General features: G+C 35.2%; 1 protein-coding gene across 1 annotated transcript; it reads left to right on the forward strand.

Annotated features, from left to right (window-relative positions):
- Positions 1-17,583: 17,583 nt before the first annotated feature.
- LOC149817101 (Gibberellin-regulated family protein) lies at positions 17,584-19,936 on the forward strand. Its single transcript, XM_089988108.1, has 4 exons — positions 17,584-17,800; positions 17,944-17,988; positions 18,078-18,135; positions 19,538-19,936. Exons 1-4 carry the CDS (start codon positions 17,747-17,749, stop codon positions 19,717-19,719), a joined length of 339 nt encoding a protein of 112 aa, XP_089844234.1. The 5' UTR covers positions 17,584-17,746; the 3' UTR covers positions 19,720-19,936.
- Positions 19,937-25,337: the final 5,401 nt, after the last annotated feature.

Raw genomic sequence — 25,337 nt, forward strand, 5'->3', positions numbered from 1 at the left:
GAGATTTACATAATTTGTATACACGGTCGTATAAAATTTGTATACAAAATTTGGTTGTACGGTCTATAAAATCTGTTAGAAGTCGATGTACATCATATTATTCCTGGGGGGGTCGCGTCGTTCATTGCCTTCTAGATATTCTTGTCGGTTGAGTTTTTTTCTCTTTCACAATTAGAAACTCCGTCAATTTTTCGTATAGTTATGTGCAGAATCCAGGTATATCATCCCGCAACAAAAATGTAATGTGACACCAATATATAAATTGAGTCCCCAATAATAGAGGATAATAAAGTGCATACATCATCGAAATCAGGTTCTCGTTCATTGTGTATTGCTTCAATATACTTCATTACAAATATGCCACAATCGACGCCATTATTTTATAAAAGAGCATCGTGCGCTGAGCGAAACCTCCACTCACTAATGTCGACACCTAAAACATCTTTGATGAATCCCATATGTGGTTAATACAGAAGTAAGTAAATTCTTGACCATCGTACATGATATGATACCCTTATAGATGGAAACTTACCAAATGCAAAATGTCACGATGTACATCAGTGTGAAAGTCCAATGAGTTATAGCACCATATTAGTTTTTTCTATAAATCCATCACGTATAAGACTCAATGCTGAGCAGTTTTCCAGAGTGTAGGAATCAATATCTGTAAATCGATAAAATATCTTATAAACCGATAGTACAAATCGTGTTAGGACTATTTTGCATAAACCTTGGACAAACGGTTTCTTCACTTACCTTTTCACTTGACCAAAAGTCTCTGCAGTGATCATCGTTACCCCAGTATGGTAGTCCATCTTGAAATCCAATGGAGTATGGTAATCGACGAACGAAACTCCGTTGAACGAGTCAGTGATAATAGTAAGGTTAAAACACAAAGCAACAATAGTAAATCAAAAAAGAAAATAAACATATAAGAGAACTGATATACCATGAAATAAGGGGTGACGATGCGTCTATTATTGGATGTTGCGTTGCTTTGAATATACATGACGAAATCGGATATAGTCAGTTTGCAACAAATATACATGTGTTGACATACATACCCATGGAATACATAATATATAACTGATAGTGGTTTCATACATATAAAATTACTGATAGTGTTTCTTTCTGCAAATTCATTTTGCAACCGTTTGATGTTATGTTGGAGCTCTTTGTTGAGTTTTTGAGCACCACTTTTTGTGAATGTTCCACAAATATTAGAAGAATATTCAAGAAATGATATTGAAATTCTTTTCTACAGTACACAACACAAATCGAATATACGCCATAAAAGAGGCAAATTTTGAAGAAACTCGTCATGAGGTGTAGAAAATATATGTTTGATTCGCCATCGTTGGTCATGTAGTTGTCGTCTTCTCCTTCCTCAACATCGATACCCCTTTTGCAACGAAGCAGGTTATATGTTCGATTCACAAACAAGCCGTTTATAAAGGAAACGTTGGTTCATCTATTCCTTGTTCACAAAGCAAAGCGAAGCGACACCATCCTGAACTTATGTGATGTGTCATTTATATATAAACAAAACGTCATTTTACATACCGCAATTATGTCAGAAAATACCGTCAGTTTTCAAAAAGTGCGAGCAAATAAATTGCATTGCGCATTAATTAAATTAAAAAATATCATTTCATCTGCCTTTTAGAAAACTAGTCAACGTGATAGGATGTATCAAGCAAATCGCGATAGCACGTATCGTTACAGTGAAATCGATTTGCAACTAAGTCTCAATTTGTAGTTTACTAAGTCTAAACATTGTGTCGATTTATTTATTATTTTTCTTGACATATCGTTCACATTGACAAAGCGCGATAGAAAAATCATTCACATTTCCAATAAACATCGTGTAGATTTATTTTTTTATCCTCTTTTTTATCTTTTAGCAGTCATTCTGTAAATCGCGGTAGGACAAATTGTTAACATAGACAAAGCTCATCAAAGTAAATCACAATAGGATAAATCGTTGCAGTGAAATCAATTTTCAATTGTGACTTAAATCAGTATAAAGTTGTAAATCGATTTGTATTAAAGAAGTAACCTCGATTTTTACTTTAGCTATTCTAAACATTGTCTCAATTTTTTTACTATTTTAATTTTCCGGCTTTTATTAATCAGTCATTGTGTAAATCGCGATAGGATATATCGTTCACATAGACAAAGCTTGTCAACCCTAAACCTAAACCCCAATCCCTAAAGTCAAAAACCCAAAAACCTAAAATACAAAGCTCAACAATTATGATATTATATATTGATATCGTTCACAAAGACAAACAAAGACATATCATTGTTGTGATAACTTCCTAAACCCTAAACCCTAAACCCTAAACCCCTAAACCCTAAACCAAAAAACCCTAAACCTAAATCCTAAACCATAAACCATAAACCATAAACCATAAACCATAAACCATAAACCATAAACCATAAACCATAAACCATAAACCATAAACCATAAACCATAAACCATAAACCATAAACCATAAACCCTACAACCTAAACCCTAAAACCTTAAACCCTAAAACCCTAAACCTAAAACACTAAACCCTAAACCCTAAACACTAAATCTAAACCCTAAACCCTACAACTTAAACCCTAAACCATAAACATAAACCATAAAACCTAAACCCTAAACCCGAAACCTAAACCTAAATCCTAAAACCTAAACCCTAAACCCTAAACCTAAAAACCTTAAACCTAAATCCTAAAACCTAAAACCTACAACCTAAACCCTAAACCCTAAACCCTAAAACTCTAAACCCTAAATCCTAAACCCTAAACCCTAAACCCCTAAACCCCATTCCCTAAAACATAAAACCTAAACCCTAAACCCTTAAATCCTAAACGCTAAACCCTAAACTCTAAACCCTAAACTCGTAAATCGTGATAGGACATGGTTCATATAGACAAAGCTCATAAATGCAAATCACTATAGGACAAATCGTTACTGCTTTATGTTCGTTGTTGTGCAGATTGTGATAGATTTATAAAACAGTGATAGTGATTTACAACTTTTACTTAAATATTTATATCAAGTTGTAAATCGATTTGTACTTTACTAAATCTACACATGGGTAAAACCCTAATATAGATCTGTGTAAAACCCTATTCTATGCAAAACCCTACCCGACCTGACCCATTGTCCAGGTCTAAAACCCTAATCTATTTAACCTCTCTTCTTTTTTTCTGCGGTAGCGCAACTTCTTCTTCTTTTTTCTCCTCCACCTTCGTCTTCTTCTTCTTTTTCTTCTTTTTCTTCTTTTTCTTCTTTTTCTTCTTCTTCTTCTTTTTCCTTGTATTTTTCTTTCTTCTATGTTCTTTTGTGTTCCTTCTACCTGTGCTTGATAGATGGGGTTTGATGTTGATGATACAGTTGTTTCACGTTATGAGGAAAGATTTGTTTAATCTTCGATGATGATTATGGTTGTTATCTTCTATGTATACATTGATATATTCATGACACATACGACTCTGGCGTATTTGTCATGAAGTATATCGAAACTTACACAGAATATAATAACCATAATCATCTTCAATCGTTGCCACCATACCAGAAGCACAAATATTCTACATGATAGACAAGGGGTGATGTTGATGTCCATCGTTGCCGCCATACCGAAGCAAGCACAGATATTCTGCATGATAGACAGTTGCACATAGAATCATTTTGAACTCATTTTTTTGGAAAGGTTATATACGTAGTTGCACATAATGATAATTTGGATTTTGATGTTAAGATATTTGGTAGAAGTGGATGTCAAAGGGCAGTTGCATATCTTGGTAAAAGTCTATGCATGGGAAAAGTCAAGCAACTCTTATACGTTAAAAGGAACACATGAGAATAAGTCTATAAATAATCAAGAGGCACAAATGTGCTGCAAAAAAAACTTGCAAAGAGATAAGGACTTCCATTGGTAGATAGATTTGGCTTTTATCATTCCAAGTGACTAGCGAAGGTCATGTATTGTAACTAAATACTCATATATTTTGTAAATGAATGTGGTTGTAATGTATCATTGAAGTTAACTCAATTTGTTTATTGTTTTTCTTTGCCGCCTTTTATGAATCAGTCATTGTGTAAATCGCGATGTACATATTGTTCACATAGACATAGCTTGTAAAAGCAAATCGCTAGAGGAAAAATATTATGATAAAGAATTGTGGTTCTAAGTAGATTTGTATTTATTCGCCTTTTATCAGTCAGTGTAAATCGCGATAAGACAAATCGTTGTACATATAATGTATCTGAATTGTTATACTAGATATTGTCTTATCGCGATTTACACAATGACGTCTGTATCTTTGAAGTCAACTTGATTTGTTCTTTACTAAGTCTAAATATCGTGTTGATTTGTGTAAATCGAGATAGAATGTATCATTCGCTTAGACAAAGCTCGTAAAGGCAAATCGCAATAGAATATTCAAATGGATTTTGTTTGATTATTTGATGAGGTTTTGTGGCATGGTTGTACAGAACATGATGTAGCAAATCGCAATAGTACGTAGACTTTATACGTATAAATCATTTTATCATTTTATCAATGTTTGTATAAATCACGATATGAAGAATGCTCATAAAAGCAATTCATAATTTACGCAGTACACAACGCTAAACGCTTCTTCAATTTTTTTTAATGAAGGTCAAACATTACAACGATTTGTTCAGTGGCACTTGTGTGTTACGCTTATCAAAAAAAGAAATATACATTTGTAGAATGTCACTTTATAAATAAGAATTATAGAATTACAACAAAGAATTATAGAATTATACCAAATAAATATCGGGATAAAAAAATCATATAATGTTTATTCAGTGGTACTTGACAACTCAGATGGACTTTGACATATAAATCATCTCTTTCTTTTTCTTGGTGGACTCTTTTTCCTTGGTGGCCTCTTGGTTCCCGCAATCTTATTAAAACCACTAGTAATCAGCTCTACCAGTAACCATATTTGTCTTCCTAAATTCCTCATCTGCTTTTGTAACTCCTTATTGTCCCTCTCCAGCATCTCAAACCTTGTGGCAGAGTCTACCTTCTTTTTTGTAAGTTGTGTTCACTCCTTATCGTGTATTGCAATTGAGGGAATCATTGTTGTAGTCAGAGGGACACGATGGATGTATTTTCTTTGCTAGGAGACGACATGATGAGGGACAGAAGGAATGCATGGGTTCCCAACATTTTCGCATTGCTTATTCTCAATTTCCAAATTTTGACGCATGGGTTTTCAATATTTTTTGAAATAGTTGGGGTCATATTGTCGTTCTTTATAATCATACGCTATGACACAAACACCTCCTTTGTTTCAGCTATCTAATTGTTCCCTGAAGTGATCGTGTCAATTCACGTTCATGGCCCCACCACTTTTTATCTTCCTTCTTACTTCCACAGGCTGCTTTGGGGTAGACTATCCCAAGTCAGTTTATAGAAGAACTCGACTACCATGCTGCAACTCAGCTTCATAATTGCTAAACAACCAAATATTGCAGGCAGACAGTCTCGCAGCCTCAGCAATAACCTCTTGGTCCTCATCCTCCCCATCTCCATACGATCTCCACACAACTTGTACATTGGAGATTATAGTTTAGGTATAGACATAATTATTCATGGTAATGAATGCTAAATATTAAAATGATTTATAATAACAACAGCTAAATATATTACGACTGTTACTAATGAGAGTTTTGTATTAAAATGATTTACAATAATGAATGCTACATATTACAACAATTTACAATAACGAATATTAAAAGCTAAAAAGATAGCACTTTGTACTAACGAAGAAACAATCCTGCAATGATCATTACTTAAGAAAGCTAACGATTACAACGATTTACATGTGATAACAATTTGTACTAAGGAATACAAAATCATGCAACGATCATTACTTAATAATGCTAACGATTACAACGATTTACACTAATGAAAGTTAATTGTTAAAGCGATAATGATTTGTACTAAGGAATACAAAATCATGCAACGGTCATTACTTAAGAATGCTAATAATTACAACAATTTACACTAATGAAAGTTAAATGCTAAAGTGATAACGAATTGTACTAAGGAATATAAAATTTTGCAATTATCATTACTTAAGAATACAAACGATTACGACGATTTACACTAATGAAAGTTAAATGCTAAAGCAATAACGATTTATACTAAGGAATACAAATTCATGCAACAATCATTACTTAAGAATGTTAAACATTAGAACAATTTGTACTAACGAAGTGAAAATCCTGCAGCGATGATTACTTAAAATGCTAAACATTTTAATGATTTATACTAATGAATGATAAATGCTTAAACGATTGTAAACGATTTTAAACTATTTACCTCATTTAATTGCAGACCATCTAAAATGAACTTAGCATTATCTTACTTTATATTTATTCTAGCCCACTAGCCAATCTTTGAAAAACCACATATTGTCAGGCTACACTAAGGACACAAGGCGACAATATGCTCCCACAACTAGGCCTACAAAATCATATATATTAGTAAGAATATAACCTTCAACTATCTTAGTCTACAACTACAAAATATGTAATAAACAATTACCTGGACAAATGGCCAAAACTCTGCAATGGTTTTTGTACCATTACTCACATGATAAAGTTGATTGTACAAGTGTGCAAGCATAGTAGCACCCCATGCATAGTTGTTGACTTTATCTAAGTCTTTCAAGAATTGCAGCCACAGGTAACTTATTCTCGAACCAGACAAAATAGAAAATAAAGTGAGTCCAAAAAAATAAAGAAGGAAGCCGCATAACTCATGGTCAACTCTTTCAGATACATATGTGGTGGGCCGGCCTTCTCATTTATTACGAAAAGAATAAGCTTTCATCAATGTGGAATTGCTCCCACCAAAAATACATTGCCTCAAGTCCTCCATCGACATTCCTAGAAGGGCCATGCACTTGTCTCTTGCGGTATAGTTTGAATCCCGTAATAAGGCAACACTTCTATGGCACTTATGGCCCGTAATATGTGCCACATCTTCTAGGGTCATGGTGATCTCAAAAGAATCAAACTGGAATGTGTTCATCTTATTATTTCACTTATTTACCAGGTGAGTCATGGTGTTCCAGCACGTTTCAAAAGAATGTTGGTCCAGAAGGCCGCCGAAGTGTATATTTCGCAATCGATCCTTTTGATATTCAATCAGTTGTCCATACCATGACAGAACTATAGGCCACTAACACTGCCCTCTGAGCTTTTCATCTGGTGCTCTACCTCTCTTGTGACCTCCCTGTAACACAAAATAGCATATTATTCATATCAAATCAAAATTAGTCCTATTTGTACTTCTATATATCGTTGTACACAGTAATCACTATAAATAATAATCATTGCACACTCGTTATACATAGTAATTGTTATACATAATCATAACTATAACAGTAAATCATTCACAGTAATCGCTATACATAGTAATTGCTATCACAGTAAATCATCCATAGTAATCGCTATCACATTAATCGCTATATATAGTAATAACCATCACAGTAAATCATGACAGACATGATCGATTTACGTATCTTGGTCACACTTTTCTTCTCTTCATTCCCTCCCTCCATCCTCTGACTTTCTTCTTCCTTCCTTCAGCTCCCTACTCTACTTTTCAATTACTTTCTTCCTTTCCATTTTTTTCTCTTCATTCTCCTGCTTTTTCCTTTCCTTTTCCTTTTCTTCATCCTCATGCTTCTTCCTTTCCCTTTCTTTCTCTTCCTCCTACTGCTTTTTCCTTTCCCTTTTCTTCTCTTCCTTCTTCTGCTTATTCCTTTCTCTTTCCTTATCTTCCTCGTCCTCCTTTTCTTTCCTTTGCCTTTCCTTCTCTTCCTCGTTCTCCTTCACCTTCCTTTCTCTTTTCTTATCTTTTCTGTCTTCCTTCTTCTTCCTTTGCCTTTACTTCTTTTTGTCGTTTTCATTCTCTTTCCTTTTCCTTTTCTTCTCTTCCTTGTCCTCCTTCTCCTTTTTTCGCCTTTCCTTCTCTTCCTCATCATGATGCTTCTTTTTTTGCCTTTCCTTTTCTGTCTTTATCATGTCTTTCCTTCTCTTCTTCCCCCTTCTTCTTCTTCAATTGCCTTTCCTTCTCTTCCTCCTCATCCTTATTCTTTCTTTACCTTTCCTTCTCCTCCTCCTCCTCCTTCTTCCTTTGTCTTTCCCTCTCTTCCTTATCCTTTTTCCTTTGCTTCTCCCTCTCCTCCTTCTTCCTTTGTCTTTCCCTCTCCCTCTTCTTTATTTGCCTTTGCTTTTCATTCTCCTTCTTCTTTCTTTGCTTTTCTTTTTCTTCATCATCCTTCTTCTTCTTCATCATTTTTAGTTTTTTCTCATGCTTCCTTTGCTCTTCAGCCTCAATATCTGATGAATTATCTTTCGCATAATACAATTTCAACGCTTTGTCCCTTTTTTTATCATTCTCAATCTTAATTATATTTTGGTACTCTTCATAACGCTCATATAGATGGGAATGGCGGACCATTTCATTAAGTCTCATGAAATCGAACATCAGGGAATTTCTTCTCTGACGAGCTTTAGACATTGTTAACCTGCACAACACATAAATTTAACTGCATCATTATATATTACAACTACTTCCCTAAGTATACAATATTACACATTATCTCATTCGTTAAACAATCACCAATATTACAAATCATCACAATATTTGGCTTCACAAGTAAACATCGCTGTAAGATTTAGCAAACTTAAGTACAAATTAAGGTAACTTCATAAGTATACATTGCTACTGCTTTAAATGTATAAATCGTTGTTGCTTCAAACTTACAAATAGTTATAGCAATCACAACCTTCATAAGTACATATCGTTGTAACGTTTTGGCTTCATGCGTAAACATTGATGTACAATTTATCAAACTTAAGTACAAATTATGGTAATTTCATTAAATCGTTACTGCTTCAAATGTATAAATCATTGTAGAAATTGCAACCTTCATAAGTACATATCGTTGTAACATTTGGGCTTCATACATAAACATTGTTGTACGATTTATCAAACTTAAGTACAAATTGTGGTAATTTTATTAAATCGTTACTGCTTTAAACGTATAAATCGTTGTTACTTTATAAGAACAATTCATATTAACTATTTTTCGATGCCCAGAAGGTGGATAGGTACAAATTGATTTGTTTTAGTATAAAAATAGGTGTTATTTAGCATGAATAGTAAAACCAGTTGTAAGATTTAGCATTCATATTTACAAATCGATTTATTTACATAATGAAACCTTACACGAAACTCACCGAAATGATACGCGTTTTGATAATCCGATAGTGGAGGAGAAACACCCAGAACCAGAAGGCAGACGCAGTCGATGGTGGCAACGATGATGCCACTGCATAGACGATGACAAAGGATGTTCCAATGATAGTAGACGATGGCAAAGGGTACTCCGGTGGCAGCAGACGAAGGTAAAGGTTGCTCTGGCGACAACAGACGACGACAAAGGGTGCTCCGACGGTAGCAGACGATGACAAAGAGTGCTCCGGTGGAAGCAGACGACAGTAAAGGAGGGTCCGGGGGCAGCAGACGATGACAAAGGGTGCTGCGGTGGAAGCAGACGACAGTAAAGGAGGGTCCGGGGGCAGCAGACGATGACAAAGGGTGCATCGTTAAAGGGAACTTTTGTTACAGCAGATGGTGCAAAAGTTTATTTATTAGGGTGAAAATGAAATGTTTGGACTTTGAAGAGTTAACATTATTCTCGAACTGGCATTTCATTTTTCTAGATGGAGGATCTTGAACCGTCGTTTCACTTTTTTGGATGAAGGACATTTTTGTTCTTTTCTTGAACCATCGTTTCATGGTGAGAATGACGGGAAAGGGTACTTAAGTCTTTGCAACCGTACCAAACTCCGATGCTAAGTGATGCCGACTCACATGAGGATACGAGCCCCACGATCTTATATATGTGGCACTCATTCGAACCCCCAAACACACACTGCAGCAAACAATGGCATATAACCTGCTTAGACATATTGCACACTTTTAAGTTTATTGTTGCACCTAATCACCCTCCATCTTTGAGAAACAGCCTTTCAGTTGTGGGGCCCAAACAATGATGGAGGGTGATCAGGTGCAACAACACACTAGAAGTGTGCAATTATCCTCCCTCGTCCTAACCTTGTGCCTTATGCCCTTTATTTTTATCTAATCAAGCATGTAAACATACTTTATATTGTATGTTTTACATAACATCACAACATCTGACACTACATGCAAGTAAACAAAGACTTATACATTGTGGATGTTCCAAATTTACTTTTGGAGTCAGCAAATAATTCCAGGCACACTCATCTATCTTATAATGGTTCAGTACTCATTGCATATCCCATGCTTTAGTATCATTTTCTAAGTACTCAAACTTACTCCTCTTAAGAAGATTGCATAGCCCATGCTTTAGTATCATTTTCTAAGAGCCCGTTTGTTTCATTCCTGTGGAAAGGAAAGACCTTTCATAGGAAGGAGTTATAAATTTTTAAAGATAAGGGGAAGGTATGGAAGGATTCACATGACAAGCACAACAGATCAGGTGATTTGACAAAAACACAAATTTTTGTGTTTTGCAGTCACCACTGTTCATCACTTTAATAACCACCGTCCATTATATAATGATGACATCATCACTTTTCTTGGGTCCACTGCTTTACAATAAATGTTGGTGATTGAAGTGTTGGACAATGATGATTTCAAAATACAAAACATCTGTGTTTTTTCAAATCACTGTCTTCCATGAAAAGTGGTAAGTGGTGGGAAAACTGGAGTCCACACATGATTTTTTTAGGAAGGAAAATTTTCACTTTTTGCCTGATATTCCAAAAAAGAGTCTCATGAAATGGCATTCAAGCTCCAACTTTCACTGGACCCATCAAATAGAGACCTCAGTCACGGAGTAACTACGGTTAACCATCAATTCCATATAATAAAATTATTAAATTTCTCCCAATGCATAATAAAATCAGCAAAATGCATGTTTTCGAAGCTCCCTCGGGTCGAGGGGTGCGCTCGGGTTTACACCCCTATGGGGTGGTTTCCCAGACCTCATGGAAAAAAAAGGTTAAAATTGATATCTTATATAGATCTTAACTATGAAATTAACTCCAAGCCTCATTGAAAAGTTGGGTCCTGAATTGTCTTTTCATTTAACATATTTTTTTATATAGATATTAACCGTGAAATTAAATTCAAGTCTCTTTTTGACACTGTGAAAAGTTGGATCCTGAAATGTCTTTTCAGAAAATATGACACTTTTTCTGAAATATCAGGCAAAAGTGGATCTCTAGATGAATATAAGGTACTAAATTCTTCTTAAACCACCCATGAGCTGGTAGGGGTCTGCCTAACCCCAGCTAGACTATAAAAAAAAAGAAAAGGAAATAGAGTTTGTTCAAGAATCTATAGTAAGGATGTTTCCTCATGCATTCCGTTATATTAATCTTCCAAATTGGTTTGATGGTGGTAGGATTACAAGGCTTTTGCCATAATGTTGGAAGAAATGAAGACCCTGTGCCTACAAGGGCTCTAAATACTTGGTTAGGTGGGTCGACTTAAGGCATTCAAGTGGAAGGACTTAGAAGTTCGATAATCAGAATGTGTGCCTTTTACGGCAAGAATGAAGCCAATGAGAAACTATTCTTGGTGGGTAGAGAGAAAGCACTAGGTTGAGTTTTCACCACGGACACTAAAACAAGAACGCCACCAATGTGGCACCTCATGACCTATAATGGGATGTTGATGCAGTGGTCAGGAGGATCGCTCTTGAACGCCATAAGAATTGGACTTTAACGGAGCGAACTAAAAACACAAGAAATTAATAGAAAATATAGAAAAAAATAACTAAATTCTCTCATAGTTCATTCATCTTTTTTTTTGTCTCTACAATGAATATATATATATATATATATATATATATATATATATATATATATTAAAGAGAGAAAGGCCCTAGAAACCCTAATTCTACTATGAATCTAAGATAGATCCAATATGAAACTATGATTCAAACATGACTCAAAAACCAATGTGAGACAGATTTGATATAAAATAAAATCTAAAATATGATTATAAATTAAATAAATACAAAAAAAATCAAATAATAAAAAATGAATCCAAATGGACTCTCCGCCCGGTAATGACTAGCTCTTGCTCTTGCTCCTGCTCTTGCATCAGAGAGATGGACAGTCATAAAAAGAGCCATCATAATTAGGGATGGCAGTGGACCGGAGGAAAGCGAGGCCCTGCCTTACCCCGTTTGGACTGGAGATGAAAGGTATGAAACGGGAATGGAGGCGGGGATGAAGGTTAAAATCCATCCCCGTTCGGGGATGGACTTACACTTTTACCCATCCCACCCCGTCCCCGCCACGATCCTCGCCCCATCCCCAGTCCTTCTAAAGGATGGTAATAGACTACGGGGAAATGGGCCTCCGCCCTGCCTCATCCCCGTTTGAACCGGGGATGGAGGATATGAAACGGGGATGAAGGCGGGGGTGGAGGTTAAAATCCATCCCCGTGCGGGGATGGAGGTTCTAATCTTGAGACGGGGCAGGGGTGGAGACCCTGTCCCCCGCCCCGGTCAATTGCCATCCCTAATCATAATCTATTGGTTGCTTGTGCTTTTGGGAAGTGCTGTCAATCAAGAGTGATCGGGTAGGTGCCCGACCTACTTAATTCCTTCTTCCTCTTCGCCGACGAAGTCATAGGACAGGAAGACGAAAGGGACTTCAGTGGAAGATCCAAATTTTCCGTCCTCACGATCTCAATAAGAAGAAGAAGCAAAAGAAGAACCCAACCCCACCCACCAGGGTCTGCCTTTCCCTTTCAAAGACACATTTGGTTTTTGGCAACAGTGAGTTGAACTTGGCTTAGTAAAAGGAAGTGATTGAAATGCCCTCAATATTAATGCTGTTGTTGTTGTAACATAAAAACTACAAGGTGAAATGACTTGAGTTGTTTTATAAAAACGGACAAAAATGACATTTCATGCTTTACAGTGAGTATTTGAAACAATATTGTGAGAATCAGTTGCTGATCTAAAACGTCTTTTAAAAATTAAGATTGAGAAAATCGGATCTAATAGAATCATTCAGAATCGGTCTACTTAAAAAATTGTCCCGATACGGTGTTGGCTTGTTTTTTGCAAGATAATTAAGATAAAACAATTGTTTTTACTCACTTTTAGCAATTCAGTCCCTGCATTATCTGATTTTTGCAGAATAGTCTCCAATGAGGGTAGAACCATCAATTTACCTGCCCTTAATGGTTTATCACAAGGTTTTTTTCTTGTCTCAAACAATAAAAACAGTTTCCCTTGCAAAGGTTAACCAAAAGGTTGGGACCAATTTTGCAAAAAAAACTTATCTCAATGGTGAAAAGATCAGGTGCAATATGATTGCAAAAATATTTGTGCATTAAATACCTGATCACCCTTCATCTTGGGGACAGGTGTGAGACCCATGACTTGATGGAGGGCGATCGGGTGCTTAATGCACAAGTTTTTGTGCAATAATATTGCAGCTGATCGGGACTCATCTCAATGTATCTCTCCAATAACACTTGTGAAAACAAGGGATACTAACATTGTTTGATCTTGAGCATACCCACCAAAGATTGCATAAAAAATACATAGGGCTTGCTTAAGTGCCTGCATACGTGACACAGGACAATCATATAACAGCATTTCATGGAACTCACAGCCCCCCAATCAGAATGCTGTCATGTGCTTGGCCCATATCACATAGTCAATCACTTAAGCCATCCTTGTATCCCTGATCATATCTCTCCAGTGCTTTGCTCTAATTATGGCTTGGGAGGCATATACGCACAGATTTAATGAAATTGAGTGCTCCATAGACAGGGGTGTGTAAATGAGCCGAACAAACTGAATAGAGGGTGTTTGAGTTGGGTCCATTCTTGTGACAGGCAAAGCTAAGCTTGTCATGTACCTGAGTTAAATGAGCTGTGTTCTAACTGTCTCATTAACAAACAAACAAAAATACAATTTTTGAGATTGGAAGTAATAAAAACTGGACTCTAAACCAATTGAGCTAAGCTTAAATGAATTGACCCATTTACAATATAAATGCATTGTTTCAAAGTTTAAGCAATAAGATTCAACTCTAAACTTATTGCTTGCAAGCCGAATACTTCAACCACACCTTGCCTCAAGGTCGAAGCTGGGTGCATTCCCCGGTGGGCAGGGGGGGGGGGGACCAGAAGGGTTTTACCAACAGGAGTCCAAACAATGTGCAGTCGGTGATTTGGGGGTGGGGGCATAGTGACAAAAGTTTTTTTGGGCAAAATATCGTTTGTCAAAACTCGCGAGAAATTGAAATTTTTTCATAAATCTCAAGTTTTTTTGGCAAAATCTCAGCAATAAAAAAATAAATATAAAAAAAAAAAAAATTATAAGAAAATATTAATAAAAATATTTAAAAAATACATTATTTTTTCCCGATAAATAGCCGCTTAAAATGTAAATATCGCGTTTAAATCACAGTATTTATGTTTTTTTCATAAATCTCATGATATTTTGAAAATTTTGCAAGAAATTGCCATTTTAAACTTTCAGGCAATTTCTCATGATATTTTGAAATTTTTGCAAGAAATTGCCGTTTTAAACTTTTAGGCAATTTCTTGCCATATTATCGCGAGATTTTCATAAATCTCGCGATATTTGTTACAGAGGGTGGGGGGTTCCTTTGGATTATCTAAAAAAAGCCAAATACTTCAACCATTTTATGATATTAAACATGTTAAACATATTTACTACTAGTTAATGAGTCTACACAAGCCAAGCTGAGCTGAACACTTGTTGTTTGTGTGGGGTTTGTTGACCCTACTTCACAAGTTTGAAAAAGCACTTTACAAGCCAGACACGATCCTGGCCATGAGCTGCTCATCTCGTTTCTCAGCCCTATCCATAGAAACCTAGTTCGGTTCCACTCATCCCCTATGTCATCTATCTTCGTAACTTCCTTGGATGTTATAATGATGCAAGTTGCTTTTAATCAAATCTGACCTTATAGATGGATTCCAGTATGGTTGATTTAAATGGAATCAATCCTTGTACTATATTTTTTCGACAAAAGAATATATATACATATATAAAGTATATATATAAAGTATATAAGTTTTTTTAATCACAAACTTATTTTTGTGTTTTGTCAACCGCTGATTTTTGAATCCCCAAAAAAATACTGCATACAAGTCAGATTTCTAATGTCAATCTTTCATAAATGAATGGTGTAGATTGCATCCATGTAGTTAGATTTGATCAAAATGACTCGCAACAATGAAATCTCAATGAGGGATATGAAGATAAGGATGACATAAACCCATTTGATAGAAACCCAACTTGTTTATTTGTTACTGATCTCTTACTGCTGTTGTTGTCATCTCTCTGGTGTATCTTACCGGCAGATGAAGTAACTTTCTGCTTGGCCACTGGCTTTAAATAGCTTGTCCTTTGGCTTTGTTCTTGGGGTTGTCCAACTAGCTAGCTGCTACAGGATGGGAGGCTGCAGAATTGAAACTCTACCCAGTGGGGGTGGCTTCCAATTCATAGCCAGTACAGCATCTATAATTGTAGGGCCAAAGAAAACGACCACCTTCAGCCCTAAACAAATGCTCTCATGATGCTCTTCATTATTAGAAGAAACCAAAACTAATTTCTTCTGCAAGGCCCAACCACCAAGTTGTTTGTAGGATTCGTACCAAACTGCTCAAGACCATTTGAACCATAGTTCTTTTTTCGTTTATTACATGATGAATCAGGCGCCGGGTTCGGGAAACTTGCCGCGCCGGAAAGTCCTGCCGAGCTATGGTCATCACGCTCGAAGATGTAAACCCTCGAGGCCATCCCCAGTGTCGAACTCTTGATGTCCTTCAGCTTGAATGCTTTAAGCCAGCCCACCTATCCAGTTGTGCAGAGCCCTTGTGGACCGTTGGAACCATAGTTACCAAAGCAAGATCTAGGTGCAAGAAACGGTATAACCTGAAGCATGGAGCGTTTAAGAATCATAATTGGGGAATCAAGTAATAAACAACAATAAAAGCGAGTAAAAAATGAGAGAAAATTATACTTAAACTTGTGTTTATGCGAATTTACATTTTATAATAAAGTATGTGTTAAAAGAAAGAGTGCAATTCGTTTAACATGAGAAATACATTTAGAACAACAAGGTAATTCATCAAAATATCAGGAAAGTCAAGCACATTATTTTTTAGAAGCAAGCTTCTCATAAAGTTTGGAAATGATGAAAAAAGTTGTTGGTTTCATGCTTCCGAAGCAAACTCTTTTTGACAAGCGAGCCTCCAAGGTTTTAAGATGCAGTAGCGATCTGGACAGTGTCAACGGCATATGTACTTTGACCTGACATGATCTGGGACCTAGCTTAGCTCAGTTTGGCAGGTTAATGGCTAACTGGGTCTGTCACAGTCCAACCAAGCTATGAGTGAAATTCTTTAAACTATGGGTCCACAATCCAGCTGTTGGCAGTACCAAATCATAACGACTTTATTCATTACCCTACTCTTGAGGAAAGGAATAAAGGGTAGAGGGCATGGGATCAAAAAGACAAGAAAGGTAGGGTGAAAAATTGAATGCACCAAAGATTGGCATCAAGGCCCTCTTGACACATGGATTAATTAATTATCCATATATTGTCACATCATGACCATTTTACTTTTTTTGCAAGTAAAAATTGAAATCATACTTTTTAGGTCAATTCCATCCAGTGGAGGCAAGAACCATCAAGCCAAATAGACTAATTACAACTTTGTCCTATACTGGCCCAATTTGCAACTTCTACCCAATTTGATAACTAAAAAAGATCAGTGCAGAAATGGTCAGAAATTCTGATGTTCTGATGTTGTCCATGATGGTGATCATGGTATGGTGATGATCCTGATGATGTTATCTTCAGTTGTTTTGAAAATAATCATTCTTTATGGCTTTGGTGATCGATGGACCATGATTAAGAGTGCAACCAGGTTGGATATATGCAGGATTATTGTAGCTTTGAATCTGAATTCAAATTTTAAGCAGGAAGAGTTTGATTGAATCCATACCCGAAATGGACCCAGTGTGGTAGAGTTAAATCTGGAAGTGAATTTTGTTAGTGGGAGTATTGGATTTGTTAAGAAAAGAACGCGCGTCAGGAACCAACTATTTTGCATGTAAAAATGTAGATGAGTCAGATTTGATTAAAGATCCGGTAGAAAACATTGAACAGAATCTGAATTCAAACAAATCTTGACCACATGAATCCTAGAATGATGTGTTGGATTCAGATCAAAGCTTTGATCGGGATTTGATCCATATGCACCATTAAACACTATGATGATCATTAGAAAGTTCATGGTTGTAATGTCATCAACTCATCAAAAACAGTGGGATTACGCATTTATTGGCTCACAAGTAGAATTTGAAAAAAAAAATAACCAAGGGGAGAGAGAGAGAGAGAGAGAGATTGATGTTGGGTAAAAAAAGATGCCATAGTACAAGCATTACGACACGTCTGGTATGGCCTCCATGTGCACCACAAGAGCCTCACACACCAGCAGTATCTATCACCCTCTTTGGTTTCTATTTATTTTGTGATCTCTCTCTCTCTCTCTCTCTCTCTCTCTCTCTCTCTCTCTCTCTCTCTCTCTCTGCATTCTTCATCCTCCATCCCTTGGTCTCATAAAAGCCTAAAGAGATGTCTATCCGCGGCCTCTGTGCTCTTCTTATCCTCACCCTTCTTCTTCTGCAGGTAACGTTAACTTTACAATATAATTCACAGTATATTTCACCAACTTTCAACAGGAAGCAGAAGGAACAACATAGTTTTAATTGCGTATTAGTTTCTGTAATATGCCATCGTACATTTATCGACAACCCATGTGAAACTTGCAGGCATTTGCAGATGCATCTCACCACCATGCCATGGAAAAACAGCTGGTATGTGTCAGTCTTGCTCTGTGAATGAATATGTATGTTAATTATATGCGAATGCCTCGTCTTGGCTTACTATCCCTTTTGAAATTTAGGAGCACGAGAATGAAGAGGAAACTGCTCTCTATAAGAAGATTCATCGACCCAAAATAAGTATGTTTTCATTGGTTATCACTGTTTATATATATGTATATATATATATATATATATATATATATATATATATATATATATATATATATATATATATATATATATATATATATATATATATATATATATATATATATATATATATATATATATATTGTGTTCGAGTTGCAGCTGAGAAAAATTATATTCCTAAGTGCTTGGCAAGATTGGGACTGTTTCAAGAGACTAAGATTTGAAAAGATAAACCTCTTGATTGGTTTTCCATGCACAATTGATGTACTGTGTTGTTTTTCTTTTCTAACTGGTATGGTCTACCTAACCCCAGCTTGCCAATCCAATATCAATATATATAGGAAAATTGAAACCTACAAAATTGGAACTGTGCTAATAAAACATTTTAATAGATTTTTGGTGTTTTTTTTTTATTTTGGTTTTGTAAATGTGTTTAGTATGATTTACTAGAAACCAACACTTGAATCATGCATTTTGGATGAAAAAAAATGGTACTTGGAGCATCTAAAATTTATGAAAATTATATACCCATGATTTTTGAAACCTTATAGAAACCTACTCATGCATCGGAATTAAATGCTCCAAGAGGTGATTCTTATAAAAACATATAGATCACATATGTAAGGTCAAAACAAAGATCTAATAGCATGTTTTATTTTGCACTGTGCCCATTTTGCAGGTTTATATATATATATATATATATATATATATATATATATATATATATATATATATATATATATATATATATATATATATATATATATATATATATGTGTGTGTGTGTGTGTGTGTGTGTGTGTGTGTGTGTGTGTGTGGTTAATGGATCTGTAATGGTGTCATTATGTACAAACGAGTTTGGATCTTCTATGTGCAGGTTGTTTTGATCCAAACTGACCATATGGATGGATTCAGCATGTTCAAAAATAGTGTGAACCGGCTTTTGGATCATGTTTTTTTCAATGAAAAAACACGATTTATGATCAAGAAAAGTATTGCACGTTGGAGGCCTTCGATTTTTGAAGCCTTATAGAATCCTACTAACATGTAATCTGACGATTCCAAACCTGATCCGGTCCCACTAAGCGAAACATGAAGATCACTTAAAAAAATGTATGCCGTTATTCACACACTCATCCAACATGGGCTTCGCCTATATATATATATATATATATATATATATATATATATATATATATATATATATATATATATATATATATATATATATATATATATATATATATATATATATATATATATATATATATATATATATTGTGTGTGTGTGGATGAAGTTCAATCCATGCCCAAGATCACTGGGCAACATAATTATGGACTTATGTCGTTTAGGTTCTTTTGAATCTTAACTAGGGTGTATCATTGTCAGATTGCAGCTATGCATGTGCAAGGAGATGCAGGGAATCATCAAGGAAGAACGTGTGCACCAGAGCTTGTGGGACATGTTGCCTGAGATGCAATTGCGTGCCTCCCGGCACTTACGGCCACACGAATGTCTGCCCTTGCTACGCCAGCCTTAGGACTCATGGAAACCAGCTCAAGTGTCCATGATGATTGATGAGGAGGAGGAGGAGGAGGAAGAAGCCAACCATTTTTTTTTACTTTTTTAATGCTTGCAGATGGCAAGAATATATGCTTGTTATGATGTGCATCCTTTGACCCTGTTGTGTGGTCTGCCAATCTTATGTTGGTGGGGTTTGGCATTCAGTGTCCAGTTGTCAGAATAAATCTCTATCATCCTCTTTTTTGAATAAAAATAAATCTACCCTTATGAGCTGCTACTTCTTTTTCGGCCTATTAAGGGTTAATATTTGGCGCTATTGAAGGCACAGAACTATTGAGTATAAATCACTTTTTTTCATATTATTTAGATGTTTTTTTTAGATGAGAACTTATGTATGTAAACTATGAGGTTTGTTTAGTAAACAATGAGTTTTGAATCATAAGTAGATCTTTTAACTTCAAAAATATATTGATTACAATACACTAAAATTTTACATTCAAGAAAAAACATATTTTTAGGTTAAAATAACAGATTTGATGCTTAGCAAATAATCTATGATCGGGACGATAAGCTTGAACCTATGATTTTCAACTCAACAGTTTTGTGCCTTCAATAGCACCAAATATTAACCCCGCTAATTGATAGGATAGTATAGTGCAGCATTTCACAGGGGTTGAGCATTAGGCATTGAGCCCTTGGACTCGAAATTTTCTGAGTTGACACGCCATTTGGAATGCATGTGACTGGTGACATGAGTCGAACAAGCATGACACACTGAACTACGCTCTCATATATGTATATTATTTTAATGTTTTTAATAGTTTTTGATAAAGATAATTTTTTTATATTGAAACATCAAAAATATTTTTTGTTTGATAGAAAAAATAAAATAATTTGCATCCTCATGTTCTTTCTTCTCAAGAATTTGAAATGTGTGTTGAACTGCAGGTTTCACTCATCCCCAAAGTCATCCTTATCTTGGTACCCCTTTTTGGGATTTCATTGATGCAAGGTGTTCTGAACAAACCGGGCTATGCGGTGTTAGATTTTGGATCAGAACGGATTCAATATGTATGTAACTCATATTAACATGAGTACATCAAAAGACATATATAGGTGTGGCTCTTGGGTTTTGAAGGGCACAGATCTCATAGTTGTTCATTCATGCCTATTCTGAACCTCCACTAGTGCCCATTATGGACCTCTACCAAATCTCCCAATAAATATGAGAGATTTATGATAGCTTGATGAGGACTACCATGAAGGCATACATGGTTATTGAGTGCCACATTCGTGTGTGATTTCTCTCTTTGAGATCAAGGGTTCTGCTTACATTTCAACATTCTGGCTTGGGCTCATTGAGAGTATCGATGGGCTGAGGAGAACGCCGACCACCCATATGTACCGAAGCACCATTCAGATCATCCATGGCCTCATCCGGTAAGTGGTTCTTCCGTGATCCATTTTATGCTAACACTGCACTTCTGTTAAGCGCATTTGGGGTTTGGGTGCACCGGCATCCATGCGACGCTTGCCAGAATATTTCTTCATGCTTTGCATCTTCCAGTGACTTTGGATTATATTATAGTTTGTCTGATTCTTCATTGTTGCGTTATCATCATTGAACATTGATGCATTTAATCATATTCATTAATTCCAGCATATATTTTTATATTTTTAAATTGAGCGCTCTCTTCGTTCACCCTTCAACTTGAGGGGGTGTGTTGAAATCTATAACAATATGAAAGAATAATCTCAATCACATATAGTAGTTTTCAAGATATCGCTTATCTCGGAGGGCAATTGTAGTCCTCAAGATTATCGCCTAACAATTACTCATCCTTATCCTATCTTGATTATTTTTCATATTAGTTGTAGATAAAGATTATTTATCTAGATCATGTGCCTGAGTTGAGAGATTGAATAAAAATAAACATAAAAAAGTGGATGTGAGAGCTTTTTCCTTACAAAATGGTGAGTTTTCAAATGATTTAAATGTACGCATTGACGAGGGGTTTATAGGCATGCATTAGTGAATGGGTTGTGCATGTATGGAACATAAGTCCCACATGCATGAGGCTATATATTGGCTACATAAAATATGTGTATGGTTATATAAGTATAGTAAGTTAGCTTATATACTAATTTGACAAGAGGGACATTATGCATTGGGCCAGCCCAAACCATGCATAAAGTTTGTTTTATGGCCAATGAAAAAGAGGAGATGAGAGTAATTGATGGAAATATTTTAGGAGGGGACGGGTCATCCATTTGAGAGAGAGAGAGAGTGAGAGGTGTGTTTCACCGTTCTTCTAATTTTTTTATTTATGACAATTAAGAGAGAGAGAGAGAGAGAGATGTTGTTACAAGTTTTTGTGTTATTAAAAAAAATTAAATTACAATGTGCCATGTACGTAACAATTTATTTTTGGAAAACTCTATGGAGATGGGCAAATAAATTTTTAATTACATTATTATAACACATGGTGAGAATCCATTTTAAGAAAAGTAATAAAACATCTAATTTTTTGGCACCTAGTGCCCTGGTTTATGCTTTTATAATATTTAGGAGAAAACACACTTTCTCAGTTTAGTTTGTGACGATGGAATTGGTTGTTTTTTTTTGTGTGGTAATAATATTTGGATTCTTGGACTTAGATATTGGTAGATTGGATCCTAGAGCAAGTTCTTGTTTGTCATGGAATGATCAATTCTTTTATCAGTTAGATTGGTGCCTTCATTCATTGAATTGCATAGGGGTGACATTTTCCATTATAAATTCCATTGTGCGAACTATGTCTAGTACAGCTCCAAGGGGATTGGCATAGTGGGAGGGGGCCTTGGCTGCAAGACGGGTGGTCAGGGTTCCATTCTCGCGGGTGTCAACCCCTTGCATATAAAAAGAGGCAAGGGCATTATGTCCCTTGCTTATGCCGAATCAAGGAGAGTCCTTGAGAGAAAGGGGTGTGCCGTGGGTTTACACTGTCTCGGGAAAGCGACCGTAAGTGCTTCATGATTAGCAAGCATGACTAGGTTTCTGATCCTGAGGGTGGTTTTCTCATTCCTTATGAAAAAAAAAACAATGTCAAGTATGCCTTTATCTTAGAGCTTGAAAATTTGAGAGGGAAGTCTATAGTCTGTAATCTTTCAATAAAATTTTCTTTCATTCAAATTAAAAAAGAAAAAGAATTTGCGAGAGATTTATAAAAATACTTTAGAGAGAAGTAAGAGGAAATTATATAAAAGGCATTCATAATCTTCTTCTTGCTGAAGAACAACTTGTTAACCCTTCAATAACCATAGTTTAGGTGTTTTATGTTAGATCTGAACCATTAGATGTGTTTGTCATTGTTTATTCAATATAAAACATATTTTTTATTAAGCATCTTTGTGCTCATGTGTGTATTTTAAAGAGGTAAAAAACTCAATTGTTGATATTACACTAAAATTGATGATAAAATAATTACATTTTTACATCAAATAAATTTGGAACAAAGCTTGCTTCTTGATAAATAAGCAATAATAAACACATCTAACGGTTCAAATCTAGCATATTGCCCTCATAAGCATATTTCAAATATTTGTCGGTGTTCACTTGCCAATGAAAAGAAGACTGTAAACTTCAAATTGATGAAGACGGATATAGTCTTGCTCTGACACCATATAGAAAAATGATATCGAATAAGAACAAATCATAGTGGAGAAGAATAATTTTCTATTGTTTTCTTTTATAGAAAGAATGCAAAGAATATATACATGATAACAAGAAAAGAAAAGCCCTTTTAATTGATCTCTATCACATCCCAAGTGAGGGGATTCACGATAATCTATCTTCTCTTTCATTTCAATAAACTGAAAAGCAGAAATCTATCTAATACAAAAGATAAGATTACACTCCATATTTATCATATGATAAATAGGGAAAACATTAGAAAAAATATAACAAATCTAACATTGCATGCATTGCAGTTATGTAAACTCGTGCATCTTAATTACCTCTCATTAGAGAGGTGCATTTGTGGGGTCACTACAAGGATGGTGGTTAATATTGGTGACTTTTTTTTGCCGTTATTGTCCTATTTGTCATCATTATAGGTCTATAACAACAACAAAAAATGGCTGCCAATTTTTTGCTTTAATTGAGTAATAATGGTGACATTTACCAATCGTTATTAATGTGTGACCCAACACTGGCAAAGAATCTCGCCGAAACTGAGAACACCAATAGTGATGACCCACCCTATAATAGTGATATTTTTGTATCATCGTTATAGCCTATAATAGGAAGAATTAACTCACTGTTATAATCAATAATAGCATTAAGTAAGTCATCGTTATAGGCTATGATGGCAACAATTAAGTTGTTATAGGTTGTAACAATGACATAGGTTAAGGTCAATAACGATGACACATGAATGTCATCATTATAGGCCTTAAACCTGCAAAAATAAATCTTTTATATTAGTTTTTTTTATAATGATCTAGTTTCTTTCTAATTGCCTTTATTATCTCAGCTTTCCAAGAAATTATTGCCTCCCCTTTCTTGATATTTTTTATTATCTTGTCATAATCTAGCAGGTAATGGAAAAAAAATCAACAAAAGCATTGAACATTCATCTTAGACAGATATTACAAGAAATTAGAGGCAAAGAGAAAGACCACTAATTTTGGTTTATTAAGAAGGGTTGCAAATTTGAAGCTTAAAACTAAGATTAGCTAGAATCCATATGATTAGCACAGTCATTTCAAAAGAACTAATGTTAAGCCATTTCTAAAGAACATAGTAGGGTCACTAGAGTCCTAATAAGTTTGTAGTTTACACTACAAGAAATTTGTGGATTAGCAACGATCTCAATCCATCGCTAAACAGTTTAGCAACGGATTAGCGTCGGTTTATCGACGGATAACTTTCATCGTAAAATTATAGTCGCTAATTAGCGACTGAAACTATTTGTCGCAAATTCCATCGCTAATTTGCGTTAAACTAGTGAATGCCATGATTTGTTGCAAGGTCGTCGTTAATATACAGAGATTTTGGTTTGGTGATGGTTTCTACTTTCGTCACTATTGTAGTGATGAATTAAAATTTGTCGCAAAAACATTAGCCGATTCACTTTTGCGACAAATTAAAATTCGTCCCTAATTCGTTGCTAAATTGGATCTGATAGTAAATAGCGACGGATAATATCCATCGTTATTCTGTCACAAACAATAAAAAAAAATTAAAAATTTTATTTAAAATATAAATATCGAGAAAAAATCTCGTGATACAATTTATATTTCCTATATAATTTATATTTTCTGTGTATAAAAAACAAAGTAGACATAAAAAACACATATAAAAAGCAACTAAAACAATTTATCGATCCACTATAATCCTCGCCAAGTTCTAGTTATTTACAAGTGAACATTTACAAAGAGTTTTTTTTTAAACAACAAGAAGGTATAATAAATTCAACACATGAATCTAATCATTGCCAAGATTTTTGTGCATCATCTTCTTTATTATCTCGATCGGCCCCTTCAGCTTCTCTACGCTGATTATCTTCAACATCCTACAAGAGAAAAGAAAGGTTAGTATTGATAAACAAAATATAATGAAATAAATTATATGCAATGCACCTAAGTTAAGGCAATCAAAGTAATATGAAATCTAACGATATGC

The sequence above is a fragment of the Nuphar pumila genome, chromosome 14 (assembly GCF_984573655.1).
Source record: "Nuphar pumila chromosome 14, dmNupPumi1.hap1.1, whole genome shotgun sequence".
NCBI classification, from domain to species: domain Eukaryota; kingdom Viridiplantae; phylum Streptophyta; class Magnoliopsida; order Nymphaeales; family Nymphaeaceae; genus Nuphar; species Nuphar pumila.